The 18,703-nt window shown below is 43.9% G+C and overlaps 1 protein-coding gene across 1 annotated transcript in view; it reads left to right on the forward strand.

The window, feature by feature from the left end:
• The window catches only part of LOC116912780 (ankyrin repeat domain-containing protein 26-like), a 104,002-nt gene that overhangs the window by 31,937 nt on the left and 53,362 nt on the right, over positions 1–18,703 (forward strand). The window contains exons 9-15 of the mRNA XM_032916942.1: positions 5,310–5,432; positions 5,521–5,627; positions 7,467–7,524; positions 11,710–11,816; positions 12,869–12,927; positions 16,241–16,277; positions 17,837–17,909. Coding sequence (XP_032772833.1) covers positions 5,310–5,432; positions 5,521–5,627; positions 7,467–7,524; positions 11,710–11,816; positions 12,869–12,927; positions 16,241–16,277; positions 17,837–17,909 — 564 coding nt within the window. The remainder of the gene's footprint in view (positions 1–5,309; positions 5,433–5,520; positions 5,628–7,466; positions 7,525–11,709; positions 11,817–12,868; positions 12,928–16,240; positions 16,278–17,836; positions 17,910–18,703) is intronic.

Raw genomic sequence — 18,703 nt, forward strand, 5'->3', positions numbered from 1 at the left:
AGAGACATGTCACTCCAAGAGACATAAATGGGCTTTGGATGACACATTTAGTGGTACAGATGACAAACATATTAATTTAATAAAACATTCAAAACCTTCATCACCACATGCTGAAGTTTGTAATCTGAGAGAGAGAGAGAGAGAGAGAGAGAGAGAGATATGCAGGGGGAGCCCTTTGTCATCAGGAAGCCCTTTGGTAAATGGGGAATACAAGCAGGACACCAAAATCACATGAAAAAAAAATACCGTGACAAAAATGTGGGTTCTGGGAACCAGCAAGTGTGTACAGGGAGGTCTGGAGAGAGAGGCAGCCCAAGAGGGGACAGTCAAAAGGCAGCATGGCGGAAAGGCAGTGAGGCAGATGGAATTCAATTATTTCCCCTGTACATCACAAGTTTACAGGACAGGGCCTTTTATAGTAAAAATTATTTTTTGTGTTTTTTTATAATTAGTATATATGCCAGTGCATTTTCTTAAAGGATCATTATACATTCTTTTGTATTAGTTTTATTGGCCGTGATAAGACACCATGGCCAAAGGCGACTTAAGGAAGACAGAATTTATTTTGGCTTACGGTTCCAGAGGGACCAGCGTCCACGATGGTGGAGCTGACACACGAGAAGTGGCAGCCATGGCAGCAGGAAGCTGAGAGCTCACCTCTTGAACCACAAGCACAAAGCACAGCCAGGGAGCAAACTGGTCTCAAAGGCCAGCTCAGTGACACACGTCCTCCAGCAAGGCTGTACCACGCAACCCGCCGGAACAGCCACCGCCTGGGGACCACATGCTCAGAGGCCTGAGACTCTGGGACATTCTCATTCAAACCACTGCCGTGTTGGGCTTTGTGATCCCCTTCCCACGACGGCATCTCTTACTCCCCACCCGGCTCACCAGCTGCTTTAATTCCCTGGGTTTTCTGTTGCAGGTTTTACTTCCTAGTTTCCTACCCATAACCATCTTTAAGATCTCTTTCCCCACCCCCACCGTGGTTCTTTACTGCACCCGCTCTCTCGCACACAAGCGCATGCATGCGTGCGCGCGCACACACACCCCTTTAGATTTCTTTTCTTTCTTTCTTTTTTTTTTTTTAAAGATTTATTCATTTATTTTATATAAGTACACTGTAGCTACACCAGAAGAGGGCATCGGATCTTTTTGCAGATGGTTGTGAGCCACCATGTAGTTGCTGGGAATTGAACTCAGGACCTCTGGAAGAGCAGTCAGTGCTCTTAACCGCTGAGCCATCTCTCCAGCCCCCCCCTTTAGATTTCTATCAAGTAGAATTAACATTATTATATATAAATTCAGATCCGAGACCTGCATGCGTGCGTATGCAGAGAAGCAGGAAGTAATTTCTTCCTGAGTCTGAATGCATTGCTCAAGATGATGATCTCTAGTTTTGCTGATTTTTCCTCATAGTTAACTTAAAAGTTCTTATATGTACCTCGATTTATCCCCCCCCCCCCCCCTGGAGACAGAGTCTTAGCACATAGCTCTGGCTGGCCTGGAACTCTCGGCCTCCCACATGCTGGGATTAAAGCCGTGTGCTGCCGTACCCAGCAGAAGGGTTAGGGTTAGGGCAGCAGCAGAGACAGGTGTACACCATGTCTACTGCCACCCTGTTCTTAAGACCTAGGAAACGGATCCAAACTGGAAGACCAGCAGCATTTTGGGGTACAGATTCACTCCCAGTGCCCTGTGTACATGGCTCTCATGTGGATGCTAAGGTCTGAACTCAGGTTAGGCCAGTAAGCAACTTTCCCAACTGATCCATCTCTCAGCCCAGCTCAGGGCTGCAAACCAAGTCAGTACACGTCGGGGAGGGGCGTGTAAGCCTCAGGTTACTGAGTTTCCCTCACTCGCTCTTGACCTTACTTTATTTTGTCGAACTCTGAACCCACAGTTTTCCTGTCCCTAGACTGTCTACCTAGCAAGCTCTGGGAACCCCCGTGTTTCCATCTCCCAGCACTGGAATACAAAAGTACGCTGTATCGTCCTGTACACAAGGGCTCTCTTATTTCAAGATCAGGATCTGATGCCTGTGGGGCAAACATTTTAGCAACGGCACCACCTCTCCAACCCCATCTGCAGCAATTTTGAAAAGATCATTTATTTACTTATGTATATTTGACTCTACCCCTCCTGACCAGTGTGTGTGTGTGTGTGTGTGTGAGTGTGAGTGTATGTGAGTGTGTGTATGTGAGTGTGTGTATGTGAGTGTGTGTATGTGAGTGTGTGTGTATGTGAGTGTGTGAGTGTGTATGAGTGTGAGTGTGTATGAGTGTGTGTGTGTGTGTGTGTGTGTGTGTGTGTGTGTGTGTGTGTGTGTGTGTTGAGAATGAGCATCTTGGGATATTGAGGAAAAAGGCATCTTTAAGGTCTAAGGACCAAGACGTCAGTAGTGTCACCAGGAATAGTGGTTGGAGACTACATGGCAGAGAAGGGGTCAGTGGAACCCCAGAATTCTCTCAGGACTGAAAAACCTGGTCTCCATATCTAGGAGGAATGTGATGTGGGAACCTGACACAGGAAGTGAAACCCACACAAGGAAGTATTTGGTGTGGGCATGGACAGGCCGGTCAGTGTCATTAGAGAGCCAAGAAGGCTGAATTACAGCAGGAGGTGTAATCCGAATGGCTTATGAATCAATTAAAATGACAGTGATCAGGCCATTGCCTACCTACCAGGTTACTCCATGTCTCAATGACTAGGCAGTAGTCGTATGTCTTTGGGGTCCTAGAGAGCAGTGGGCCTTCTGTCAGACCCAGGTCTGAAAGATTTCTTGGCAGAGGATTTGGGAAAATTAACCCTCCTTTGACCAGGCAGAGTAGGGCAATCAACCCAAAAGTGTTTAATTTGGGCAGAACCCTGGCAGCAGCGAGGGGCATGAGGCAGTTTAGCCCAGTGGCTAGCCTTACCACAATTCAGGAGGAGTTGTGCCCTATCGTTTTTGAAGACCATATGGTTTTCATTAGAGCTAGCATGTCTCTATAATGGGAAGTTTAAACATTTTAAAGGCCATACTCGGCAGCTCTCTGAAGAGTTTGAGGGCCATTTCTGTAGTGTGTCTGATTTTTTAGCCTTCACCTTAACAGTTTATAAGTTAAAGGATTTTTAGGAGTTGAAATTGGAGAGGAGAGACTTTTGGAAGTGTAGAACAGAGCAAGATATGAACAACTTGGGGCTTGTTTGTTTCTGTAGGGAGGAGCTGCACCAGAGAAAAAGACAGAGCAGGCAGCTCCATGGGGGGAGAGAGAACTTTTGGGGCAAGCTGAGGACAGGAGCAGGCTGGGTAGCCCACAGGCGAGATCAGGGAAAGTGTAGTCCACAGCCAGGACTGCAGTTCCTAGGGAGATGGGAAAGGGTTAAATTGGGAAATGGAGAGGTAGAGGATGGGCTTTGGAAAGGCCAAGATTGAGATCAGCTGGGGCTGTGAGGAGGGACTTATCAAGGCGGGGAGTTTGGCTTCAGGACTGGAAGGGAGAGGGAGATGAAGGCAGAGAAGGCTAAGGCAGTGGTAGGCTTTCTCACCGGGCAGCAGGGACAGCGGTGGTGGTGGTGTGTGGCTGTGTGTGGCTGTGTGTGGCTGTGTGTGGCTGTGTGTGGCTGTGTGTGGTGTGCTTTTGGAGCAGTACAGCCACTACAGCTGTAGCAGGCTCCTAGGGCTGCATGGCTAAGGCAGCAGCAGCTGTGGTACTGCATGGGGAGACACAAGAGCAGCAGTGACTGGCCAAGGGGGTGGGGCCAGAACACTGGTCAGTCAGGGTGGCTGTGGAGGCTTTGCTGGCCCAATAAGAACACATCAGAAGGGGAACAGAGAGTGGAAGGGAATGCTCGGAGCAGGGGTAGAAGCTGGCAGAGAAGCATGTGGAGTCAGAAAAGTTATAGAGAGGGGAGGTAGGGGCACCCCATCTGTCTGTGTGCTTACGAAACCATAAAGGCTGCCATTTTGTTTGATATCTAAGAAGCATAAGAACCGTTCTTGATGCTGAGATGCACCAGTAATGGCTGTGAGCTACGAGCTGGAGCCTTTAGGAGACGTCCCAGAGGCTTATCAGCATCACCTGATACTGATGGGGAACGCTGGGGAACGTTTAGGATGGCTACGAGGGAGAAACTCACTAATTAGCCAATGTCGAATGAGGGGAGCAGGAACCGGATGGTCTGGGAAGTGGGAGACTTGAACTGGGGAATCCTGTAGACCCATCTAAGGCATGGCAGCAATGTAGGAGGCCCTGGAATTGTCACAGAACACACAGGACACCAAGTCCTCAGCACAAAGGAGAGTAATTACCCCAGAGGGGCAAGCAGGGGTGTTTTTGTTTTGGGTTTGGTTTGGTTTGGTTTGGTTTGGTTGGGGGTGGAAGGAGATGCTGTGCTGATTTGGACAAAGGCTGCTATAGGGGTCTCTGTGGGGTGCATTTTAAGGATGAGTTGCTAAGCCCTGATTGGACAGGTTAGCCAGTGTAGCCAAATAATGAGTTTTGATTGGTGGACCTTGGTGTTTAGTCTCAAGAATGAGCCTGTGGCCAAATAAGAGAATGGACCCTGGGGGCCAGCTTTACAAACGTAATCTAATGCTTTAGTGAGGGAGAGGGAATGGAAAGGAGCAAAACCTACTAGCGCCATGTTTGCTGTGTTCGGACCTGTTAGACAGAGGACCGAGGTTCTGTTCCCAGGGCCTGTACTGTACCCTACCGCCATCCCTAACTCCAATCCCTGGGGATACAATGCCCTCTTACGACCTCCATGGCTTCCGGATACACACCGGGTATTCAGACATATATACGACCAATACACGCACAGACGTAAATCATTAAAACACTGTGAGACAAAGTCCAAATGTGTAAATTCTAAAATATTAACGTAGAAAAGATTAAAATAAAAATAAGCAGCCACAATCAAGTGTGGTGTCCTGCCTATAGCAGCGTTTGCTTGTACTACAGAAGGCCCTCTTTCTCCTTCCTCTGCGTTTGTTTCCAGATGTCACAGGTGGGGAAGTGGCCTGATCACAAACCTGTGCCCTCCCAGTTGAGAAAGAGTTCCGCGACCAGCGTGTTCTTTGTTCTGGATGTCCCAGATCCAATGCAGGCCTGCAGATCGGAAGTTTCTCTTTGGTGTCTTTCTGCATGATGCTCTCTGAGACTATGGTGTGGAGGACTCACTCACCAGTGTCCCCTGCAGTCAGCCGTGGCATGCACTTCCTCCGATCCGGTGCTGCTCCTCCAGGCAATGATGCGAACGGCAAGCGGATGTCAGGGTGTGGATTCTCTGGGTCTCAAACACCTCTCTTCTGCTTTTCCATGCAGCCTCCTGTGGCCCAGTCACCCATGTTCACCGAGTCCAGCCTCTGGGTTGGCTATCCTGCAGACTGGCCTGAACCCGTTAAGTTCTCCAGGCAACCAGCAGTCTACAACCCAACCGAATGGAGGGTAAAGCTGGCTTTAACAGGATTTTAAACTTAGCCCCAAAAGTATGTAATGTTATGTTTTTAAAATAATTCACACCTTTTTAATACAGGAAGACATGGAATCCCGGTCAGTTCCTCAAGAGGAAAGCAAACAGCAGGTGGCAATCTTCCCGGAGGGAAAGGAGGCAGACGCACAGACACAAGAGCTGCTGAGCAGGTACCGGCTTTCATTTCTCTGTGTAAAACCAGCTTAGCGTCTTCAGAAGGCGTGAGAGCCACGTGCACCGAACATAGTAGATCTATAGAAAACATTTAACACAGTCATCAGACCGTTCGCAGTTTTATGTTCAATTCCACAGTGGCCCGTGGGCATCACCTTTAGTTTGTCAGTGTTTGCAGCATGTAAGGCCTACACACCTGTTTGACTCGTTTTCTCCATCCCAGAAAACTACATGTGCAGCAGGCACAGTGATGGGCACCTGTCACCCCAGCACCCTGGTGGTGGACAGTCATGGATTTAAGGCCAGCCTTAGCTACATAGCCAGATCCTGTCTCAAAAATCCCAGAGCTGGAGTGTGGATCATTGGAAGTGCATTGGCCTCGTGTTAGAAAGCACCTGAAGTCCATCCCCAGCACTGCAGGAAGACAGGAAAAAAGGAAGGAAGGAGAGAGAAAAGCAAGAAAAGAGGGAGGAAGGGAGGGAAGGAAGGAAGGAAGGGAGGGAAGGAGGAAAAAAATCAGGAGAAAACTGCAGTTCCAAAACCAAACACTTGACAGTAAACTGGGGCCCACACAGCCTGGCAGACATCTTGTTCCTCCATCTTTCTTTAGAAAGTGGTGTGTGATAATCATGGACCAGGCAAAAACACTTCACACCTCGTTATTTTTCTCACCTTCCCCTCGCCCTAACAAGCAGGTCTGTTGGACCTAGAGGGACACAGGGAAAGCGCGTCCAATGGCTTTCTTTCACGGTTCTTGGTGCTTTCTGTTTGAACTCTGTATGTGCCTTGAGTAATGGCCATGAGCTCAGCTTCCCCGCCCTGCCCCATGGCCTCCCAGGACGCCCATGGCCCCTCAGACCATGGCTGTTTCTGGCCCATCATATAATCCAGCTGCACATGAACTGCGATTGGGGCCTCACTGTATATTTTCTGAAGTTCCTGAAGCCCAGAGCTGGCTCATCTATAGTCACAGCTCTGATCAAACGTTCCCAAGGACTGAAAATGAACCCATATATAATCGCAGTGAACATTACTCGACAGACAGAGAATTGCCGGAAAGCTCGCTCAAGATGTAAAGGGAAGCCAAGTTTACACTCCATGTGCAGGCTCAAATTAAAGGGCCCATTTCATTGCCAAACCAATTCAAACTATATTCTGATCTTAGGAATACAGAAGTCAGTATATCCCTTGCTCAGTCGGATCGTTCAGACAGTTTCAAGAAAGAATGAAGGGAAACTCAAGTTACCCCTATGGAAGCGGCAGACGCAGATTACTATTGCAAAACAAATCAGGACAGGAAAGGGTTTATTCAGCTCACACTTCCACATCTCTGGTCATCATCAAAGGAAGTCAGGGCAGGAACTCACACAGGGCAGGAACCTGGAGGCAGGAGCTGATGCAGAGGCCAGGGAGGGGTGCTGCTTATTGACTTGCTCCTCACGTCTTGCTCAGCCTGCTTTCCTATAGAACCAGGACCACCAGCCCAGGGGTAGCCCCACCCACAGTGGGCGGGGCCCTTTCTCATCAGTCACCAAGAAAAGCCCTGCTTTGTCTTATATTAGCACATTAGTTTTCAATTGGTTGTTTTAGTTCAGCTTTTGGGGGGGGTGGCATACCCCCGCCATCTAGTCATTTTAACCCCTGAGAATGTCTTGTCTGTCATTCTTTAATGAGAGAAGTGGAGGCAGAGGAGGTAACTAAAAGCTTTGTTGTTGTTTTTATAGGAAAAACAAAGATGAACTTCTAAATATATAAATAAAAATACATTTAGTATACATGCTCCAGAATGTTTTAAAGAACAGAACTCATGTCCTATTGTATGTTTTACTCTGAAGGGTTTTCAAGGAGTCTGGTGACAATGATCCCAACTTCCCAGCAATAGAGAACACTAAGGTAAAATACTGATTTATTAGATTAATTTTCTTGTTCAGAATCCAGCCTTTTCAGTATTTATCCTAAGTGATATAGTGCCTTCTCTATTATCATTTTTGCTTGGAGAGTTTGTCAGAGAAAACCGTCTGTGCAGTTGATTTGTTTGAGATTCTTGGTTTTGAGACATGGTCTCTGTGTGTGTCACAACCCCATTGGGGTAGAATGACCCCTTCACAGGTTGCATATCAAATATCCTACATATTAGATATTTACTTTATGATTAAAACAGTAGTAAAATTCCAGTTATGAAGTAGGAACAAAACCAGCTTTATGGTTGGGAAGTCACCACACCATGAGGAACTGTATCAAAGGGTCACGGCATTAGGAAGGTTGAGAACCTCGGTTCTGTGTAGCCCTGGATATCTTAGAACTTATTATAAAGACCAGGCTGGCCTCAAACTCACAGAGATCCTCTTGCCTCTGTTTCCTGAGTGCTGGGATTATGTGCCACCACATCTGGCTTTCAGGGTTTTTTTTGTTTTTGTTTTTGTTTTTTTGTTTTTGTTTTTTTTTGTTTTTGTTTTTGTTTTAATTTTGATAAAAGCCAAAGAACTAGTAAACCCTTGGAGAGCATGAGAGTTGAAATAATGGTCCAGAAATGCACAATGACAGGGATGTAGTTTACTGACATGTCTTAGTTAAATTTCAACTGTTGTGACAAAACACCGTGACCAAGGTAACTTATAAAAGAAAGTGTTTAATTTGGAGCTCGTGGTTCCAGAGAGTTAGAGTCCATGAAGATCATGGTGGGAAACATGGCAGCAGGCAGGAAGGCAGGACACTGGAGCAGTAACTGAGAGCTCACATATTGGCCCACAAGCAGAAGGCAGAGAGAAGTAGCTGGATGTGGCATGGGCTTTAGAAATCTCAGAGCCCAGCCACAGTGACACGCCTCCTCCAACAAGGCCACACCACTGAATCCTTCCCAAACAGTTCCACCAGCTGGAGATCAATCATTCAAGCATATGAGTTTGTGGGGGATGTTCTTATCCAAACCAGCATGACACAGTAAATAAAAGTGAAAATTGAGCAAAGATTATTGGTACAGGTAAATATTATTGTGATTTTAAAATTATGTCATTATGACCTATCCAATATTTATGCCTATTAAATTAGTTAGTTATCACAATAATCAATGAACATGCCTTTGTCTACAAAGTCAAGCTACACAACAGAGAGCCTGTTGGTTTGTGTCCCTCTAGCACTTTTTATTTTAGTTTGAAGAGAGCTTATTCCCTATATTGATGCTATTTTCAGACTAACCAGAACATTGTGGAAGCAGAGACGTGTATAACACAACTTATCAATATTTTCATTACAAACGAAGTATACTTTGTTTTCTAAGTTTAATTAAAATTATGTCTGATGTCTTGCCCAGCTGTGAACCCTGTGTAGTAATGAGCAGTGTGGCAGGACAGGCGCAGGGGTGCAGTAATGGCACGAGTGTTAAGGGGTAACCAACCCTTTCTAATTGGATGTAAAGTAGGAACCACAGGAGGAAGCACAGGCCTCGTATTGTAAACGTGGCTCAGGTCCTGTGGGTTGGAGCTCACAGGCCCCAGGGGTGGACCCACTACTATCATTACTCATGAACACAGTATTAAATCACCCTCTGGATCTACGTCTCTCTACCCAGAGATAAGTGAGGCTCTCAGACTCCATCAGAAGAGTTTCTTTGTGCAGCTGATGGAGAGAATAAGTGTCTGAGGAGTCCTCAACTGAGACAGCTATCCACACCCTCTCTCCCAGGCTTAGGGCATGTCCCAGAAGGCAGGTGGCTAAGAGCCACAGGTCTGAGGGGACCAGAGTGAAGCAGAGATATGTGGACATGGTAGGACTTATGAATTAAATAGTGGTGGCTGTCTGCATAAGACTTGCACAAGATCTAGCCAGATTAGCCATTTTAGCACAGAGGAGAAAGGTTCCTCACCCTCTTCACCCAACTCCTAACTGAGGATCTATTGATAGGAGTTACTAGATCCTGAGGAAAGGAGAGTCAACTTCCTTAAGCCTGTGGCCCCTGGTAGGACAACCATGACCCAGTGGATTACTTCATACCCAGAACTTTTCTAAAGGATGTTTTTAAAGGCAGTCAGGTTGACAATGGAAAACCAGCCATCTCAACTAAGAATAGTGAGCACATTTTCAAGTCTATTGATCACGAATGTGTGTCTTCTTCTGAGATCTATTCAGTTCATCAGCCTATTGGTAGATTGGACGATTGTTTTTCCTAATGTTTAATTTTTGAAGTTCTTTAATATATACCCTAGATATTAAGACAATGTCTAATACATAGCCAACAACGACTTTTTACCCCTCTGTAGGCTGCCTCTTCTCTCTGTCAACTGCCTTCTTCACTGCTCAGTATTTTAATAGCATACAGTCCCAATCTATTGTTTTCTACAATACTAGAGCCTTTTGTGGAAAGAAAACCCATACTAGTTCTTACATGGCTTTGAAGTGTTTTCCCCCAACATTTTACAGCTTCTCATTGAGGTCTTTGGTCTGTTTTGAATTGATGACTGTGTTGAGTGAGATGTATGGATTTTTGTTCTAGATTCTAACTGTGAGGACCCAACACTCTAAGCACCATTGGTTAAAGGCTATTTTTTCCTTCAGTGTATGTTTTTGACAATTTCATAAAGAATAAGTGGCCTTATGTGCCTGAGTTTATATGAGCATCCTATATTCTATTCCAGCATTGCATGTGTTTGTCTTTGTTTTAATTCTTTATTTTTATGTATATGGGTGTTCTGCCTGCACGTAGGGACTCCACATGTATGTAGCATCCCTCAGAGGCCAGAAAAAGAAATCAGATTACAGGAAACTGGCAGTGTAGATGGTGGCGAGCTGCTATGTGGCTGCTAGGACCCCTACAAGGGCAGCAAGTGGTTGAGGCACCTCTCCAGATCCCTCGTGTCTGTCTCTGTGTCAGTATATTGCTGGTTTAGTTGATAAGATTTTGTAATAGAGATCAAGATTAATCATTGTGATGCCTTAGGAGCTCTCTTTCTAAGGATTTCCTTGTTTATTGGAAACTCATAGGGATTTTAGCAGTTTCTTCCAGTTCTGATGAACACCATTGTGATTTCAATGTGGATTGTATTGAGTCTGTAGATCTTTTGGTGAAATATACGTTTCACAATGTTAAATTGTGATCGTGGCAGGTCTTCCCATGGTCTACTGTCTTCTTCAAATTCTTCAAACCATTTCTTCTGTGTGGGGTTTAGTTTTTGGTATTTTGGTCTGTTGAGAAAGGATTTTTTTCTTTTTTACTTCTTTCTTGGTTAAGTTGCGATTGGCACGTAGGAAAGCTACTGGTTTTTACCTGTTGATTTTGTATCCCGATAATTTGCTGGAAGTGTTTATTAAGCCTAAGTGTTTTCTGGTGATAAAAACAAACCTCAGTTTCCTTGCCAAGCTGTACTTCATGTTGGTGACTCCCCATCCATGCTTCCGATTTTCTCTGCTAGCTGCGTCCTCTGTGCTGCTGTCCATGCCTCCGGGTCCTGAAGGGCCCATCGGTTTGGTTGATTCCTTTTCAGGTCATCCATCATTTTAGCCAGAAACCATTACTATTTACTTCTTCCCGTCCGCCCTTCTGAGAACCTCTGATTTCGGTCTAAAGAGCTGTGATGGGGTTGAAGGAGCCATGTTGCTTTGCCTTTCCACGTTTCATGTAGCGAAGACGCATGAGATCACTCTCGGTCACTAATTCACCAGTCCTTGGCAGAGTCGCTGCTTCACCCACGCCCTCCACTGGGCGGGGCTAGTGAGGGCTGCTTTGTGCCTTGAGTATGGCCCCTGCTTCCCTTCCCTTCACAGGGAGCAGTGTTCAGCTTCGCCATCAATCCTTGCTTTTCTCTCCTTTCACTGGGTGACTTGTGACGCTCTCTGTGGTTGAGATGCAGCCCATTTTTTCTCATTCACCCTTGATGAACTGAGTTTTGAGGGTAGCTGGTGTGATGGCCCGACAGCATTTCACAGGGAAGAAACGTCCATGTGAAGGCCCAGTGCAGGGGAAAGACACCATTTATCTCTTGTCTGCCTTACACTGTCACATCCACAGAGTATGTAAGGAGGGTTTTAATTATGTCGAATGTGCATCATTTTGTGAGTCGCTGAGTTACTGTTTTGTTTGTACAGGATGAACTGGTGTCACTTTTAGCCCCTCTGGAGGAAAACAAACCACAGATGACAGAATTTCCATTAATTGAAGCTGCCAAGTTCCAGACAGATGTCCAGCTGGACAGGTGCCCCTGTTTCCTCCTTTCTCTACGTAACAGCCTTTCTGGCACCCTGGAGTGATCAGTCAGCCCTGCGATCTGAAGAACTAAACAGACAGGGACAGACTTCATTGCTAGTTTATGAGATGTAATTATCAGGACAAAGCTTGAGCAGTTCATACCTGAACACGGGCACAAAGGGCTGTATTGAAGAGGACTGATATTCCACTTCCTGATGCACAGCTCTCCTCATTCGCAAGCTGGTCTCACGTCACGTGGTGCTGAAGGAGTCTGCATTAGTTTTACTAATTTTGTAAAATAGAGGCTCATGCATATTTACGCAACATTGGGTTCATGTCTTATTTCCGTTTCCATCCCTGCGTTCTGATGCACACATCTTACGAGAGCACGTTGTTACACACAATGGGAATTGAAAATCACTCTCTCATCTGGGTGACGGTGCGTCAGATTGCTGTCTCCAAGGAGCAGTCACCTGATGGCATCTCTGAGTGATCACTGATTGTGATTACCAGAATCCATTTCGGTCTTTTTGCATTGTTTATAGTGTCTTAGACTGTATGTGTAGTGAGCACAGGAAGCTGGGGTTACCTGTCTTTATTTGCACTAGGCATTCTTCAGTGAACAGAGGCAGTATGTGGATGGCACCAAGAACACAGCAGGTTTGAGCCCCACACAAGAGTGCTCTGAGTTCCTAGATTTCACACTTGCTAGATATGTGACCTTGAGACGTCGATTTATGGCTGTATCATTTTTTTTTTTCGGAGCTGGGGACCGAACCCAGGGCCTTGTGCTTGCTAGGCAAGTGCTCTACCACTGAGCTAAATCCCCAACCCTTATGGCTGTATCATTTTTAATCTTGTTTTAATCTCGTCTTTATGTGTTTGTTTAATTGCAAATGCCATCCAAACCTGAAGAGCTTGTACATTTGAAGTCTAGGTGGCAACTTCTCTTGTATTTAATGAACATTCTTTAAAGAATTTAAAGTCTTTGTTAAATGTTTTTATACTTACATTAAAAGAGTAGTTAATGCTTCTCATTTTTCTCATTTGTGGAAAAAGACAAGGTGTTTTAAAAGTTGAAGAAAAGGGACTTGAAATTTGCCAAGACCGCAATCTAGGTAAGACCTGGATTAGGAATTATTCTAGATAATTTTTCTTTTATTAAAAAAAAGGAGCAAGAATTAAGTAAGTTAAGTCATGACAGTGGTGTTTACAAAGTGAACATATGAAGTGATTTTGTATTTTTAAATTATTTGTCTAGAATCTGAGTTGTTTAATGAGTTCATCATTTAGTATATTTTGCTTTCTCAAACAGTGTGACTTGAAAAAAAATCATTTTCCTTTCGTGTTCTTGGGATTGAACCTAGAGCTTCCCAGATTCTGGATAAGTGCTCTCTCACCAAAATATATCTCTGTCTTCTATAGTTTCTTTTATTACTATTTATGGGTGTAAGTTTTGATGGGATGGTTTTCTTATGTACAAAGAACTGTATTTATTTCCTTGTGGGTTTGCAGTGGAATAAGAATGACCCAGGAGAATGGTATTATGCTGTACTACCCAGGAGAAACATGGCCATCCTGCTCAATTACATTCATACACACACTTGCAAAAATGGGAGGATACATTCTTAACAATTAATACTTTATAGAATGATCATCACAATGACTTTTATACCTATCTTGGAAATTAGAATAGAGTCCTGTTTCAGTTTGCTTTTCTGTCGCTGTGATAATAGAGCAAGTCTGACAAGGGCAACTTAGAGGGAAAAACGGGCTGCTTTGGCTTACACTATTGAAGTTCAGGCCATTGCTGAGGAAGTCATAGCAGGAACTCAAGTAGAAACGGTGGAGGCACAATGGTCACTGGCTCACTCACTGGCTCATGCTTGGCTAGTATTCTTATACAGCCCAGGCCCACTTTCCTAGGGATGAAGCCACCCACGGTGGGCTGGGTCCTCCCACGTCAATCATCAATCAAGACAGTTTCTGTCATACATGGCCACAGGCCAATGTGATGTAGGCAATTCCTCAATTGAGACTCCTTTATGAGTGTCTAGGTTGTATCAAGTTGATAACTGACACTCATTAGGACAAGTCTGAAAAAGAGACACTCTGTTAACTCTGTTACACCTGAAAGAATACAAGGGACAAACATGAACACAGTCTAAGTTTATAACCTAGCGAAGATTCTTTAGGAAATCTTTACATTTTAACATATTTGTTTTATTTCCTACTGATGGGCCTTGGGCCTAACACTTCTTAGTTTTTATTGATGTGACGGGACAAAACGGCCAAGGCAACTTAGAGAAGAAAAAATTATTTGGGGTTTACAGCTTCAGAGAGTTGGAGTCTCTGACCATCACAGCAGAGAACCTGGGAACAGTCAGGGAGACGTGGTACTGGAACGTCAGCTGAGAGCTTACACCTTTATTCACAAGCATGAGGCAGAAAGAACTAACTAGGAATGGCATGGGATTTTGAAACCTCAAATCCTGCCCCAAGTGACACATCTCCCCCAAGGCCACACCTCCTAATCCTTCCCATACAGTTCCACCAACTGGGGAACAAGTATTCAAACATATGAGCTTGTAGGGGGCATTATTATTCAAACTGCCACAGTTGCCAACACTCAAGGGAAGCCATATTTATGGTGTGTGCACATGCACGCACGCATGCGCACACGCACGTGCGCGCACACACACACACACATTCACACACATATACACACAGGTACACACAGAGACACGTACACACACACAGCTACATCTATTACCTTACTTTTCTATGAGTATAGTAGATTGTCCTGAGAAATACCTGAGAGAGTTCTAATACTTATTTTTCATCCTTAAGATGATTTAAAGAATGTTTTCTTTATACAGAGCCCCCTCCTGGCCCATTCTGAAGCTTAAATGAGATCACGATTTCATTTCCATAGTTGTCATATATCAGATAGCAACTTTCTCTTCCCGCATTTGAAGCTTATCTTGAATGGGAGAATAGCTCCATGGGAGACAAAGTACAAGATAGAGAACATAGCTAGAACTGAGAGTTGTCATTAGCTCTTCCTAGTAAGAGCAAGTTTCTGATGTCTCTCTTCTTCTGCTGAAATCTGGAAACTGAAAAAGATCCTTGCTCCTTGTCTCAGCGAGGGTTTCAATTGCTGCCATGAGATACCATGTCCAATAGGCAAGTTGGGGAGGAAATGGCTTATTCAGCTTACCCTTCCACATCTGTGTGCATCATTGAGGGAACTCACAAGGACAGGAACCTAGGGGCAAGAGCTGAAGCAGGGGTCACAGAGGGATGCTGCTCACTGGCTTGCTTCACACGGTTTCCTCAGCTTACAGGACCCAGGACCACTATTCCAGGGATGGATCCACCCCCAACGGGCTTGACTGTCCCCCATCAGTCACTAAAGAGAAAATGCCTTACAGCTGGATCTCATAGAGGCGTTTTCCTCCTTTCAGATAACTCCAGTGTGGGTGTCCAGTGGACATAAGTGTAGCCAGCACAGTCCTCCTCCGCCCATTAGGTTTTGCAAAGCTTCAAAGGACCACGGCTGTTCACTGATGCTGCTTCTGGCAGGATTTATCCAATGCTAAGCAGTTTCCTCAAACTCCCCAGAAGCTGTGCTGTGTCCCTAACAAAACAAGTTCACAGAGAGGAGAGGTGGCTCAGTCATGACCACTCTTCCAGGGGACCTGGGTTCAATTCTCATCATTCAGGTGATGGTTCAAAGATCATCTGTAATTCAAGTCCCAGGGCACCCAGTGCCCTCTTCTGGCCTCTGTAAGAACCAGACCTACAGGCGGTATACAGGCTCGCATGTGAGCAAATACTTACACACTTAAAAGTGAAAAATAGCTTAAAGTAAAAAGTAAGTGCACGCTCTAAGCTCTGCTTCTCCTGCCATTAGCCCTGAAGAGTCACATTGCCTGTTTTTGTTTGACACCAACAGCCTCTCATACTGAATCTGCTAATGAGGTCATTTTCTGCCAGTCTGATGGTGTTCAGTTACAGTCTGGCTATTGAGCATGGTAGTTTATATTTAGGTATTAAACTTTGACAAGTTCCTTTCTCTTTTGATTTGAAATACACGAACTAGTGAAAGTATGAGTTTTTGAAGAGTGGATTGCCCATCATTGGAATCCTCTTGATGCAAGGGTCCAAATTTATCCATACCACCAAACAATCATCATTTTAATATGTTTTGTATATATAATATTATATGCATGTATGTATATATACCTGTTTTTCAAAACAGGGTTTCTCTGTGTAGCCTTGGCTGTCCCAGAACTCACTCTGTAGACCAGGCTGGCCTCGGAATTCACAGAGACCCACCCGCCTCTGCCTCCCGAGTGCGCCACCACCTCCAGCTTTCTTTCCTATTATTTCATGTGGCTGATTAACATATTTTTCCTTTACCTTTAGAAGCGGCTGAAAGTGCTGAGTCCTATTCAATGCTAAGGTAGGATTTTAGAGATGAATTTAATTAGAGAAAAAAGAACACTGGTATTCGGTAGTGTTCTCTGGCTCTCATGATGTACTTGACACCAGCTGTTTCGTGGTCATCACAACTTGTGTGCAGAGTGTGCAAGCTGTCTGTCATAACCCATTTTCCTCAGCTAGGTGGCTTTCCCTGAGGGGACTCATAATCCCACAGTTGCCCGGAAGCTGATCCAGGGCGTTAGACTGCACACTTTCTCAGTGCCTTTCCCTGCTCTTCTGTATAAGAGATAACCAACCAATAGCATCAGTTCACGAAGTCCAGCCATGTGTGAGCTCTTGTACAGTGTTCCCAACAATCTTGGTAGCACTGTAACCATGCTCTTAAAAACCTTACAACTGCAGTCATAACCAAGGCCTGCTTCTGTCAGGGAAAGTTTCAGAGTAGATCTCAAGCCTGTGGCTATCAGAACAAAATCATGCAACTTCTGTGGAGGAATTGTTTCTCTGGAAGTAAACCATGTCTATATGTATACATTGTTAAACTAACGGTATTTGAGTATGTCCAAAAGCTATCCAAATTATTATTACCATCATTGCCGGAGTTACTGACTCCCTATTCATTTCCCCCTTGAACTACTACCGTTATACTTCCTTAAAATTCACTTTCTAATCCATTCTCGTCATCAGTGGACACAGTTGTTGTTGCTGTTGTCTTCCTGCATGGTTTTACCTTCATTCCTTTGCTTGTGTGGACCCTATTGAAAGTCCACACAGGAACGGGACTTTAGGAACTCCCTGAGCGGCAGGAATGAAACCCAACCTCGTGTTCCTTACGCCAAAGACCTGTGGTTTTTACTTATTGTTTGTTTATCAGTGAAGTATGTGAAACTTTGAAATCCATCAAAGATGAGAGTGGAATTAAACAGCAGATCCATGGTGGTTTCTAAGAATGGAGTTACAGAGAAGAGGGAGGTTTTAGATGCTCAGATGTGCTTTTGGTAACACTGATGATTTTAGAATATTTGGAGTCTATAGCAACATGATCATGATGATACAGGAGTTTAGGACATATTTATTATTAAGTTTGATATAGTCTCCTGCACTCAGTAACACTTCTCAAATTCCTAACTATGTCATTTCTATCTTTTACATCTCATACAAACCACCTTTGACTTTCATTGTAATAATATACTCATGGTTAGTTCATTATAATGCTATTAGTATAGCATTCTCAGGTATTATTAAAACCATAAATGGATTGTTTTTAACCTGTGCATTTATTAAAGAGAAATGCTTTTGTATGTGTTTAGCTTTAAATGGACTAAAAAGAGTATTATATTTTATAAACATTTAGAATTATAAATGGTCTCCATAAAACCAGTACAAAAGCATTGCCAGGTTCACTTTGAGAAAAATAAACAAAATATTTACAGTGTTAAATGAATTTATTGAAACTCAATATAAAAAAGTAGATTTTCTATATAGCTCAGTCTCAGTGTGCTCAACATAATTCCATATGAATTGAGAGGGTTTTTAAAGAACAGAACTCACCCATTTTTATACATTTTTGTTCTCAAGGTTCTCCACCAACCGTGATATTAGTGACCCTGAGCCCACAACAAGAAAGGATGAACTTAAGTTGGATACAAAGGTAAAATTCTTTGAGAAGTTGATCTTCTTGTTCTGAGTATGGATTGTTTTTAGCATTTGTTCTTAATTCAAAAATAATCTACTTATTATCCCTTTGTACTGAATGCTGATCAGAGAAAACATTCTACACAGTTAGAATTAGTCAGTAGGTTTGTTCTTGGGTCCCTCACAAAGGGACAGTATTCTTGGACAGCAAGGCTTGAGTGAAGAAGTGATAAGAGAAAAACAAAATAATGTGAATCTTAAATTCAGCAAACTTTCCTCATGATAAAGTAAAATTAACAAATATACCTTTGTGTCGTTTTTTAAATGATACCAATACAACTTTTATTAAACTCATGACTACAAAAAAATCTAGTCACAGGCTGCAGGGTTTGCTCAGTGGTCAAGAGCACACTCTGCTTTTGCAGAGAATACAGATTTGGTTCCTAGCACCACATGGTGGCTCGCAACCATCTGTAACCCCAGTTCCAGGGCATCAGATGCCTTTTCTGACTTCTACAGGTATCAGGTATGTATATGGTGCTCAGGCATGCATGGGAGTAAAATATTTATACACATAACATAAATTTAAATTTTTAATATAGTCACTTAATAGTAACAAGGGATTTTCCTGGTGTTTCATAGTTCTAACTAGCTAGCAGAAATATGTAAATGTTTACTCATTTAATGATTTATTTATTAACATAGAGGTACAAATATTTGTCATTATTGTGTGTATGTTTGTGTTTTGTGTGTGCATGTGCGTGTGCATAGTGTGTGTGTTTGTGTGTGTGCACATGAGTGTGTGTGTTT

Source organism: Rattus rattus, chromosome 11 (genome assembly GCF_011064425.1).
Source record: "Rattus rattus isolate New Zealand chromosome 11, Rrattus_CSIRO_v1, whole genome shotgun sequence".
Lineage (NCBI taxonomy): Eukaryota > Metazoa > Chordata > Mammalia > Rodentia > Muridae > Rattus > Rattus rattus.